Genomic DNA, 13,119 nt, shown 5'->3' with positions numbered 1-13,119 from the left:
AGTACATAGAACTTTTTCTGTGGTCTTTGTTTGGAGAAAATGAGGAGAAATACTGGATCATTTCAGAGGAATCAAAATAAGCTAGCCCTCAGGCCATTAAGTGTCATATATTATGTTCATGTATCTGGACTGCGCAGCTCCTAATAATTCTGCCTTTTAGATACTAGCCATGTTTTATGGACGAGCAAATTGAGACTGGTTTGTATAAATAATCAATATTCAGGGCGGGCTGGGGACATGGCTGGGTAAGTAAACCTGTTTGCTGGGTAAGCATGAGGAGCTGAGTTCAGATCCCCAATACCAGCATTAGAAAACAACACCACCAAACAAACCAACCAACCAACCCAAATCCATAAAACAGGCACGGCTACCCGCCCTGCAATCCCACCGGGGAGTGACTAGGGGTTGACTCGCAAGAGCTCACTTGATGACCACCCCGGCTGAAACAGAAAGCTCCAGGTGTAGTGAGAGACTGCCTCAAAGGAGAAAGGTAGAGAGGCAGAGAGCAGAACACCTGGCATCTTCCTCTTGATGCAATGCATGTTTTCATAGGAGCAGCTGCACCCACAGGACACTGTGCACACACACATTCGTATACCATACACACACAGCATAAATAAATAGTCATGATTTCACCAATAATGATGAACTGCAAGTAGCTCGGATGATTATCAATATTTCTTAAATGTTTATCCATTGAGAGGTATAATGATTATTATGTTCATATTAAGCAAATTTGTGTACCTTTTGGAAAAATCTAGAGGACAATTTTATTAGAGTTTAAGAGAAAAACAGAATATAGGTTAGGAGGAAATCCAGGCATCCACCAGGAGGAGAGATGAAAGAAAATCCATTCCTTCTAAGTTCAGCATGGAATTTAAATAGTGTTAGCTTAATAAGACAATCATTACATAGTTTCTTTCATCAGAGGTTCCTAGTTCTAAATCTTCATATATCAATTTAGTCCTCATCCCTCATCAAGAAACTTCCCTTTACAACAGACAGAGACCATTACAGAAAATCACAACCACACAAAATTCAGAGCTGGGGAGTCCAGTCCCAATGTATACATCTAGAAAACACTCCTACACTTAAGCTCAGGAACACTGAGGAAGAGGGAGCAGAAAGATTTTAAGAGCCAGAGGAACAGGGAATGTGCTGTTGAGATAGTGTGTCCTAGTAAATGTCAAAAGCTACATTCATGAAGTCTCACAGTCATGACTGCCTAATCACAAGATAATCAAGGCCAGCAATGATAGACAAGCTCAAGTGGACATGGGAAAGCCCAGGAGGCCTCAACCTACACAAAGAACTCCAGAGAATTAAAGAACACTAAAGTGGGAGAAACAGTCTTTCCTAGGGAAGAGCACATCAACTTGTTATTCAATACCAAATGTTCAATCCTGAAAACAGACCAACAAGTGACATTATATGAATTGAACAGGTTGTATTTAGGAATATACATGTATATATTTATACATATATGCGTGGATGCAACAATTAACGAAAGAGGAGGCCATGAATTTGAAAGAGAGAAAGGAGAATATGGGAGGGTTTGGAGGGAAGAAAGGGTAGGGGGAAATGATATAATTATAATTTCAAAAAACAAAAAAGTAATTAAAAATGAAAAAGCTGTACTAAAAATGGAAATGGGCCACTGAGCTAAGGAAAGAGTCCTAAAAGCAAATTTTTATAGCTTTTAATATGACTGTTGACTATCTTATGCTAGACATTACTTACCAATGAAGGTTTTTTCTTGCCTCTACTCAGTTTAGAAAAGTACATAAGACCACTGAGTTATGAGCCAACTAACTAGGGCTCTAGTTGAATTATAATATTAGGTTATTGGGAGGAACTGATTTAACCAATCTGAATTATGATATGTTCTCAGTGAAATAGTATTATTAATACTATGTGTATCATATATATTTCTAGAATTAAACAAGAATTAAATTTTAGTCTACATATAAATTTTAAATAAAAATATGTGTTCTCATTACTAAATTTTTTTCTGGTTTTCCTTGTCAATTTGTAAATTTGGTAAAACATTTACTTTTTTCTGTTTTTTAATTTTTGAAACACAGTCTCATACTAGCCAGGAACTCAATATATAGTTCAAGCTGGCATCCAACTCATGGCCATCCTCCTGCTATTCTTGCCACCGTTGGGACTGTGGCACATGTGGTGCAGCTCAGAGTGGAAAGAAATTAAAGAACAGTCTTACCCAAGGACACAGGGGCAGGATATGAATGGCTACCAAAGCAGTTCACAGTGCTTACTTTTCAGAAAACCACCTCGCTATTAGTAACAAATCTTTCAAGAAAATGCATAATCTAAGAAACAGGTAAGAAATAGGCATCTCTCTGAGGTCAGCCTGGTCTATAGAACAAGCTCCAAGACAGCCAGGGCTACACAGAGAAACCTTGTCTCAAAAACAAACAAACAACAACTTCTGTTGGGGAATATTATTTTAAGGTGTGTGACTTTTGTTTGTGTTGCTTTTGTTTAACTCTGTGAAGCTGTGTTACTGTGCCTGTCTAAAACACCTGTCGCTCTAATAAAGAGCAAGGCCAATAGCAAGGCAGGAGAAAGGATAGGTGGGGCTGGCAGGCAGAGAGAATATATAGAAGGAGAAATCTGGGGAGAGAGAGGAAGTAGCCAGAGAAGGAGGAGGATTCTAGGGACCAGCCACCCAGCTACACAACTAGCCACAGAGTAAGAATAAGATTTACAGAAGAGATTGAGGAAAGCCCAGAGACAAAAAGGTAGACCAGATAATTTAAATTAAAAAAAGCTGGCAAGAAACAAGCCAAACTAAAGCTGGGCAATCATAATTTAAAAAAAAAAAGCCTCCATGTGTGATTTACTTGAGAGGTAGGTGGCAGGTCCCCCAAAAGAGGAAAAACAAACAACAACAAAAGTCAGTGGTGGTGGTGCATGATAGCCTGCAGGTCTTTAATCCTAGTACATAGGAAGCAGAGGCAGGCAAATCTCTGTGAGTTCGAGGCCAGCCTAGTCTGCAGAGCTAGTTCCAGGACAGGCAAGGCTACACAAAGAAACCTTGTCTCAAAAAACAAAAACAAACAAACCAAAAGAAATAATAAGAAGGAAAATTTGAATATTTAGACTCTGCAATATCATATATATTTAGAAAACAATGACACTACACAAAGCCCACTCACTCCATCCCCAAGTGTGGAGATTCAAAGCTAGTAAAAGTGGTGGCGCACGCCTTTAATCCCAGCACTCGGGAGGCAGAGCCAGGCGGATCTCTGTGAGTTCGAGGCCAGCCTGGGCTACCAAGTGAGTTCCAGGACAAGTGCAAAGCTACTGTCTCGAAAAAGCAAAAAAAAAAAAAAAACAAAAAAACATCAAAATATAGACATCAATACATCCAGAAAATTATTACTGGATTTACTGGTGTGTGGACACTATACTAATAGATGTCTCTACCACAATAAATGCTTGCAGGATATATTCCAAAGAGCTACTCATAGCTAAATGCGATAGGGTTTAGAAAAGAGGCATAGAATACATTAGGATATTGTTTCATTGACCATGTGTGATCCTCATAATGGATACATTGTGAAATAAAATAAAACTAAAGTAAATGTGAATATCAAACAGTAATTTTGAATTTTTGTTAATAATGGAAACAAAATGAGTAGACTACCTTACCTAGAAGTCCACAGTTAGGGATGAACATATGACCTTCTGACCTTTGCAGATTATGTGCTAGTACTGTGCAACTAAAAACTGTTTTCTGTTCTAACATTCTTTAGCCCAAAGTAAAAACCGTAAGTAGTGTATCCAGCTTCTCTCTGCTTCATTCCCATAATATAGACGCAAAACTGACAAACTTCATCTACCTTACAGTGATGCTCAGACTAGCCAATCAACTGATGAATACAAAACACTTCAAACACTGTGTGGTGCAGTAATTATTTAATACATTTTAGCTACTGAATTGTTTTGCTCTCATGCAAACATGACATAAATATCAGAAGGAATCTAATTATATCAGCTAGTAGTCTGAAGATAATAAAAAATTTAAAAATATATGAATTCACTTTTTAGGAAGCGATATAAATCATGATTCACTTTCTACCAATAAAATCACATATTCTTAAAGGGGTAAAATGGTAGACAAATGATCTGAAAAAAAATTTTTGGAAAGAAACTAAGCCACCATTCAGCTGACATGGAATTAAGAAAATAATATAATGATAAAATAAAATTAATACAAGAATTTAACTCAATTCTAAAGTCATTATTCTACCTTTTTTTAAAAAAATCAAATACTGGGAGTTTTTAGCTTGTTTCTGTTACCTGAGTGAGAGACAGGAAAAAAAAAGCCTAGAACCTCCATAAATTAAGAATTAAATAGGAAATCATGGCATAAAGTCCATGTATTTACAGGAAGAATAAGTGAGAAACAGAATGAATGAAAGGAGGAAGAATGTAGCTAAAGTTTTCCTGACTGGCCCACAGTCAGGGCAAATCTCTGTCACCCGCCAGTCCCGCAGCCACTCAGACCCGACCAAGTAAACACAGAGACTTATATTGGTTACAAACTGTATGACCGTGGCAGGCTTCTTGCTAACTGTTCTTACAGCTTAAATTAATCCATTTCTATTAATCTATACCTTGCCACGTGGCTTGTGGCTTACCGGTACTTTACATCTTCCTTGTCCTGACGGCGGCTGGCAGTATCTCCCTCACCCAGCTTCCTGTTCTCTCAATTCTCCTCTCTGTTAGTCCCGCCTATACTTCCTGCCTGGCCACTAACCAATCAGTGATTTATTCATTGACCAATCAGCAACACATTTGACATACAGACCATCCCACAGCAGAAGAACAGAAAGAAAATCCACGTAAATGAAAAGGGGGAACCAGACAGATATTGTCAGAACCTGGGGTCCAGGAAGACAGGACTGACATTATCTATCTGAGATTAGGTTATTTGTACAGATTGCAAAGATTTGAAAACAATAACAAAACAAAACAACACACACACACACACACACACACACACACACACACACACACACACACACACACACACACAAATCAAACCAAACAAACAAGCAGAAAAACCAAGATTCTCAAGTTGGTATTTGCCCAGGGTGACCCATGGCAAAATCCTCTCCAGCAGTAAGTCTGACCAGTCCAGACATCTGAGCACACCAACACAGCAATCCAAGGAGGAAAGTTCACAGCTGAAACCAAAGGGCACCTGACTCCATCAATAAAACCCAGCAGGAACAGCAGAAAACAAATTCTGAGACAGATGATTTCAGGTGTTGAGACCAACTTGATATGTTTGTTATATATACAGCCATGGTTAATATGGAAAAGTCATTAGAAAATAACAAGCCATTAAAAAAATTAAGTCATTAAAAAATCAAGAATGAGTAAGGTACTTAAAAATCAGAGATTTAAATCTAAACCTCTTAGTAACCATATGAAATTTGAATCAAGTATATGCTATGATGGAAAGATACCAAGTGTTAGATGCAGGAGAAAGATCAGAAACAATGCGAGGTATCTTGAAAGAAAATAATCAATCATGAAACTAACAAAGAAAATCCGGCATATCTACATCTATGTAAGTCAGCAAGACAGTAAAATTTCATTAGTAATAAATAGGTTACTTTTTAATTATTAATAAGGTAATTCATAAAATAACTATTTCAATATGTAAAAACAGAGAACAGAGCATCAAGAATATAGAAAGCAAAAAAAAAGAAAGTTTAAGAAGAGATCGTTCCTAGTCATAGTGGATTGTTTTGACAGATCTCTAAGTAACTATTAGCAGAAATCCATTAAACTAAGAGCACATACAAGATATGATGACAGCAATTTGAACTTGGGCAGTATATGAGGTATAATTCACCCAATCTGCTTACTAAGCCTTCATGAAAAAATTATGGAAGTAAGGTATTGTTGAGCCAATATTTTCTGAACATAAAGGAATTAAATTTCAATCTATAAACAAAAAAACTGTGCAGAAAATTTCCATAGTAACCTAAATTAAGCAACACACTTCTTGGCTGAAGAAGAAATCAATATAAAAATCAGAAAATGGCATTAGCTGAATGCAAATGATTACTGTTACAATCTAAAATGTCTGTCATGGAGTTAAAGCTGTGATTACAGGAAAGTGTAGAAGATTAAATCTTTACATTAACAAGAAAGATTGACAGTAAGTGATATAATTGCCAAGTGGCAGAAAAAATATCAATGAGTGAAGATCACAGAAAGTGCTGAGGAAATGTAGGCAATGAAAGAGAAAAAGGAAGCAGAGATTCATGAAGGCAAATAAGTGTTCCTTCTAAAGACTAATAGATAAGTCTTTGTCAAGGAAGGAAAGAAGGAAAAACAACTCTCAAGTATAATGGAAGATGCTGGGACAGATCTTACTAACATATAAAAGTAGGACATATAGGCTAAAATGGCTCAGTAAATTAAAAGTGCTTGCTGGGCCACAGAGAGATCTGAGTTCAAATCCCTAGTACCCATATAAAAAGCCAGGCATGGCTGCATGTGCCTGTAACCTCAGAATCGAGTGAAAACAGGCAGAACCCCAGAGCTTGCTGGTCAACCAGCCCAGCAGAAATAGCAAGCTTCCAGTTCAGTGGCAGACCCTGGTCAAGGCAATAAGGAGTTGAGCCATAGAATAAGACATTGGATATTCGGCTCCGTCCTCTACATATGACCATCCCTCTACACATATGCATAAACCACACACATTTATGAACACACACACACAAAATAGAAAATAGTAAAATATTCAATTTAAGTAAACTAACCTCGAAGAGTTAAAATTTATAAAAATGTAAGTTATAGAAAAATTACAGCTTATAGAAACATAAATTATAGAAAAAACAGAATTATATACATATATATATATATATATATATATATATATATACACATATGGGAACAGGAGATGAATATTTAATTAAAAGCATTAAGAAAAAATTGTACTCCCAGATGCCTCAATAATGAATTCTCTCAAATATGAAGGGAAGTGACAATTCTCCAACTCCATCAAAAACTTCCAGAGAACAGAGGAAGGTAAACACAACTATTCATGAGGAATTTTGAAGAACAGAAAACTAACTGGCCACAGTATTAATCACAGCTGTGAAATCTTAGGCATGTGTATATATCATAAATTCCAGCAATAAAGAGGCAAAAAGTAATATATGAGGACACTGTATCACAAAGCACAGGGAGTTTATTCCAGGGTGGTAAGCTTGGCATCCCATCTAAAAAGCCCACGAACATGCAGAAGAAACATGTTTGACAAACTCAACTCATGTGCACAAGGCAACTGAGAGACAAAGAGGCACCAAAGGAATGTTTCTTATCTTTACAAAAACCTATAGCAGAAGTCCTCTCTAGGGATGCTCTGTTGGCGGCTTTCACTGTGAGACAGAGGAATCAACCTCCACCAAACTGGTCCTGATCTCTACAAACTCATTGTCTTGTAGCCATGAGCAATGCTCCAAACCAAACTGAAATGTACAGGCACTGCCATGAAAGGATGAAAAGGTTTCTTATGTGATAGGCAGATCTAATAGAAAACCCCAAATCTATTTCATACAAGAAGAAATGAAGTCTGTGGAGGAAAATGTTTTTTACTTCGAAACACCAGGAAGGAACAGGTAGGAAATAAAATCTTTTTTTAAAAAATGCAATTAAATGTATAACAAACAAATCAAGAAAGTGGAAATAATCTCTCCCACACTTAAGTGTCAAAGCTCTAAGGTGGAGATTAGGATAGTAAGGAACGATGGAGGAAGCCGCCAATTCATGTGATCTTAACATTTGTGTGTGCCCATAGAAGGCATGCAATGTGTATGTATGTCAAAGGCCAGAGTTCTGGTGGGCGTCTTCTGTAGCACACTCAATAACTGAGTAACCTTGTCAACTCAGCTTGCCCATCTTGAAATCAAATAATTAATGAAACATTTTCATAGACTTGAGTCGTTTTCTTGAGCTGGGGGCTCTCCAAATTCTTGTCGTGGGGGATAAAAAGCTAACCTTCTTAGCATGAGCTCACCCCATGTGAAGATATTGTTTTGTAAATTTCAAGGCACCTAGTAAAAATGATTAGGACACCACCCAGTAAGTTGAGTGCAGTTCTTTCCTATGGTCCCCACTCCATGCTGTGTTGGGGTGAATTCATGACAAATTCAATGGTTACTTTTTTCTTAGGCTGGGACAAGTGAAGCCCTCAGATACCTCCACTTTCAGAAACACAAACTACTGGCCACACGTTCCTGGAGATTTTTCTCTTATGACATATCCAACAAGCTGGCATCACCATGTACACTGTTCTCATGGTAGCTTGCTAATGCTCTTCTAGGCATTTGCCCTTTATTCTTCATCCCTTTTAGCATGCTTCTCTCAGGGTAAACATAAAATGTGCAATTGTCATTCTGCTGAGTCCCCTGTGATTCTAACTGTGCTTAACCTACTTTCCCAACACCACTTCCTAGTGAAGACAGTCCTATTTTATACAAATGAGTCATCTACACTCTAGACCAGTGGTTCTCAACTTGCGTGTCACAACCCTTCTGGAGGTTGAATAACCCTTTCACAGGGGTCACCTAAGACCATTGGACAACACAGATATTTATATCACGATTCATAATAATAGCAAAATTACAATTATGAAATAGTAATAAAAATAATTTCATGTTTAGGTGTCACCACAACATGAGGAAATGTATTGAAGAGTCTCAGCATTAGGAAAGTTAAGAACCACTACTCTAGGCCCTCTGCGGGAATGAGTCCCTAGGATCCCTTAATCTTACCAACTCTTTGAAACTTTGCCTAAGATGCTCAAGGACATGGGGTTGGAACGATCATTCCACCAAGGGACATTCAGTATACTCGGCTCTTCAGACCATCTGACCTGTTCTCCAGGAGAGTGTAGTGCTGACCAAGAGTTTCAACATGCTATGTGAACATATTTGAAATTTGCATATACTAGAAAAAGTAATCAGAGAAAATAAAGCAGGGAGGGTAAACCACTGTTTCTCCCATGTATATATACAGCACTGGTGACAATCTTCCAGAAAGGAGCATGGAAGCCTTGCTCTAAGAGTTTCATGCAAAATGCTCCTTGTTGCCAAAGCCTGGGTAGAAGTTTTCCTGGTTTGTAAGCACAGAATTACAATAGAATTCCAAGAGAGTGACACATGACATCCCACTTGAATGCCCAGCAGGGACTTTAAGGTCACTGTAATAATGAATAGGCAAAGAATTAATAGGAGTCGAGCCCATGAGCCTTCCTGGGTTGCAGCTGGGCACAACAGTGCTCTGTTCATTCCTGTAAACACGTTCCGGGCATGGCCACCACAGCTGTGCTAGGCACAGCTGCCCCTCAAAAGCACTGTAGACATGGGAGCCTGCTTCAATCACTCTGCCCTCTTCTCCCATCAGACACATTTCCTTTTACATTATGAGCCACACAACAGCTACATTTGTGTTTGAGAGATGTTTAAGGATAGAGACAGTTGGACCAAACATCATCTTCCTTCCTCGGCCTTGCCCCCACTCCACATCCTCTTATCCTTCTGGCTTCCAGTACATTCTTCACTCTTTTTTTTTTTCAGGGACTTTTTTTTTTTCTATCTGCTCAAGGCCTTTTGTGATGTGCCTTGCTTCCAAGCATCACCACTTTTCTCTCTATTCCATGCACATATTGCTTTCCCCATCTCTCTTTGTATCTTCTACAACAGTAGTTCTCAACCTGTGGACCAAGACCCCCCCAAAAAAAGACCATTGGAAAACATGGGTATTTATATTACTGTTCATAACAGTAGCAAAATTACAGTTGTAAAGTAGTGACGAAAATGGTCGGGGGTCCCCCAACATGAAGAACCGTACTAAAAGGGAGCAGCTTTAGGAAGGTTGAGAACCACTGTTCCATAGTGTTTGGGTTTGAGTCTATGCACAGGGTGCCCATCTGCTGCAGCCCCCATCCACCTTTTGACAAACTATCTTCTCCCATTCTGAGATTGCTTAGTTGCTTCTTCAGTCTTGCCTTCTAGATCCCTCTCTTTTAAGTCACCTTCTGTGCTCATCAAGCTTCCCCTAGTATCCTACCTGTCTCTTATCTACTAAAGCTATACAATTATATTTGGCTATTACTATTTTTTTCTCTCTTACTGAAAAAAAATTCTTGCAGAGTGATAGTATTACTGTATAACAGTAACAGAAGCAGGTTCAAGTCCAAGCTCCTCCAAGGCTTATTGACTGTGACCCTGGATTACAAATTGAATCACTCTCTTCAGGATCCTAGGTTGTACAAGCAATTCTTTACCATGCTCTGCTAGGAACTACTCTGTTCAACACTGGGTGATTCTACAAAAACATTCATTGTTTGTAGATTGGCTGCGCACAGTGGTTGGCCAGCATGTCACCACCTGATGCTACTGTTACCTCTACAGCTACTATGTACACATAGTATTCTCAGCAAAATAAGCTAATAAAGACTTATCCACTCTCCTTATTGTATGTTACTATTCCATATGCTTCAGGACATTTGCGAAGCTAATCCAAGGCATGATTTGTTAATCATGTGAAATCTAGGAAAACAGATAAAGTGTCAACACTGTCAGCACAAATCTGCACTCTAATTCCTTTCTCTTAAGATATTAAGAATGAAAAATACACTGTGTAAATTTAATAGAAACCTGTGCATTTGAAAGTGTTTGTTTTTCAAATTTTACTTTTCTTAATTATGAGCATGTGTGCATTTGTGTGTGTCTGGTTGTAGGTATGTACAAGGAAATACAGATGGGTGGTCCACTGAGGCCAGACCTGTCAGATCCCCTGGAGCTGGAATTAAAGGCAATTTTTAGTTGCCTAATGTGGGTTCTGAGAACTGAACCTGGCTCCTCTGGAAGAGCAGCAAGTACTCTAAATCACTGGGCCCTGTCTCTAGCCCCTGAACATCGTTTTTGACTCAGTTTTAACCAAACATGCATTCAGCTAGGTACACAGCTTAAGTTTGTAATTGTAGCACTCAGCAGGTTGAGGCAGGAGAGCTGCCATGAGTAACAGGCCAACTTGGACTACATAGTCATGTCTGGCCAGCCTGGGATACATAGTAAGTTTCAATCGGTCAGAGCTACAGAGAGATTATGTGTCCATATGGCAACAGGAACAACAGAAACTACTACCCTGATAATAGGATAATGTTGTTCACTGGCAATGACTTTGAACTTCTAACTGAAAACCCACAGTATTCACAGAAGTCACATTTATTATATATACTCCCTGATGTTAACCATCACTTGGGATTCACATGCATTTTTATATAGAAACTTTCACTGGGTATTTAACACTAGTTGAAATTTCTTTACTTCTACAATTTCAAAACTAGTATCCCCTTTAGGTATTTAGAATAACCTACACAGACATGACCAATAACATGAGTGTGGATTTACAAAACACAGATGCTACAATTCTGGATCAGAGAAGGAACAAAATCTGTTTATAAACCTAAAGAAAATAGTTAAAACTCACATGTCATACCAGACAAAGGTGCCCTTATACACATCAATGCTACATAAAATAAAAACAAAAATATGGATACTAGTCTCCATTAAAAGAGTGGAGTTCTTTGGCCAAAAAGTAGAGGGTAGCACATTAAAGGCTGGATTTGAGAAAATGTATCCTGCCTTCCTTTTCTCTTCTCTTCTTTTCTTTCTTTCTCTCTGTCTTCCTTCCTCTCTTCCTTCCTTCTTTTTCTTCTGGATTGTTTTTGCTTGCTTTTATGAAGAAAATTGTATGGGGACCATATCATACCTGCTCATTTACATAACAATAGTGAACAACAGCAAATGTGTCTTGTCATAGTATACTTGGCCTACTAGGGTAAAGATGTTCTCTCTAGCATGCTAAAGAGAGTCAAACTAATCCTGGCATACCCATAGAAGCTATGAAGTAATTCCATGTCACCCAACCTACGATACTACTAGTTGTGTAGCTTTTTGGAGAAGTAAGAAAATGTATTCTAATCATTCACTGGATCCTTGGATTCAGATGTAAAAACCCTTCAAAGCATATTTGCTTCCCTCTGATTTCTGAATAAAATACGCTATTTTTTAAATGCACAATTTTTCGTTAAAACCAGCATATTTCTGAAAGTGAAAACGAGCATTATTAATAGTCCTGCTCACAGAGACAGAGGCAGACAGGGCCTGCATGGGTCTGTACCAGATCCTCTGCATATATATTATGGCTTTCAGTTTAATGTTTTCTTGGGATTCTTGAGTGTGCAAATGAGTGGGTCTCTGATTCTTGTGTCTTCTCTTGGGACCTTTTCCTTCTGTTGGTTTATTCTGTCCAAATCCAATGTGATAGTTTTTGTTTTATCTTATTATATTTTAGTTTGTCGTGTTTGGTTGTTATCTCTCAGAAGTCTGTTCTTCAAATGAGAGACAGAAAGGGCATGGATCTGGGTGGGAGGGGAGATGGGGAGGAAGTAGGGGGAGTAGAGGGAGGGGGAACTGTAATCAGGGTGCATTATGTGAGAAAAGAACCTATTTTCAAAAACAGGGGAAAATAGTTGTGCTTAGACTAGTGTAAACTGAGCCATATCTTCACCCCAGTTCTGAAGTACCCTGCGTCTGAGAGTTGTCAAGCCCAAAGGATAAGGCAGCTAAGGTCACTCCCAGTTTGTGCAATACCATTGCATTCCTTATCACTTACAGGATCCCATGCCCTTCTTACCCTACCATCCTGTGGGTGCCAGGTCTAGTTTATACACCTCTGTCCATCAACAGAACTTACTTCTTAATCCTTTCTCCAAATGAAGCGACTTCCTCTAAGATGTTCTGGACAGTAGAAACAATATCCTGTACCATATAGATTCTCTCAATTAGTCCCTTTTTCTCAGATTCCTAGAAAACATAAAAAGCAAGATTTATATTAGCTACTTGAAAACAAAGCAAAACAATTATTTCAAGAGAACAGCCACATTTTCCAAAGATGTTTATTGATCCAGGATATAGAGGCCTGTTCACTCTTTTGGTTACTCCCACTCACAATGTGAGCCCCTATCGCTGTCTTAGGATCCATAGATGATAAGAG

The 13,119-nt window shown here is 38.4% G+C and overlaps 1 protein-coding gene across 3 annotated transcripts in view; it reads right to left on the bottom strand.

Annotated features, from left to right (window-relative positions):
• The window catches only part of Mctp2 (multiple C2 and transmembrane domain containing 2), a 247,018-nt gene that overhangs the window by 12,988 nt on the left and 220,911 nt on the right, over positions 1-13,119 (bottom strand). For all 3 annotated transcript variants that reach the window (XM_052763048.1, XM_052763050.1, XM_052763051.1), the window contains one exon: positions 12,820-12,929. In XM_052763048.1, the coding sequence (XP_052619008.1) occupies positions 12,820-12,929 (110 nt within the window). The remainder of the gene's footprint in view (positions 1-12,819; positions 12,930-13,119) is intronic.

This window comes from Peromyscus californicus, unplaced genomic scaffold (assembly GCF_007827085.1).
Source record: "Peromyscus californicus insignis strain IS unplaced genomic scaffold, ASM782708v3 Scaffold_4__1_contigs__length_199733344, whole genome shotgun sequence".
NCBI classification, from domain to species: Eukaryota; Metazoa; Chordata; class Mammalia; order Rodentia; family Cricetidae; genus Peromyscus; species Peromyscus californicus.
The sequence above is the reverse complement of the archived record's forward strand: the minus strand, read 5'-3'. Positions and strand labels throughout refer to the sequence as shown.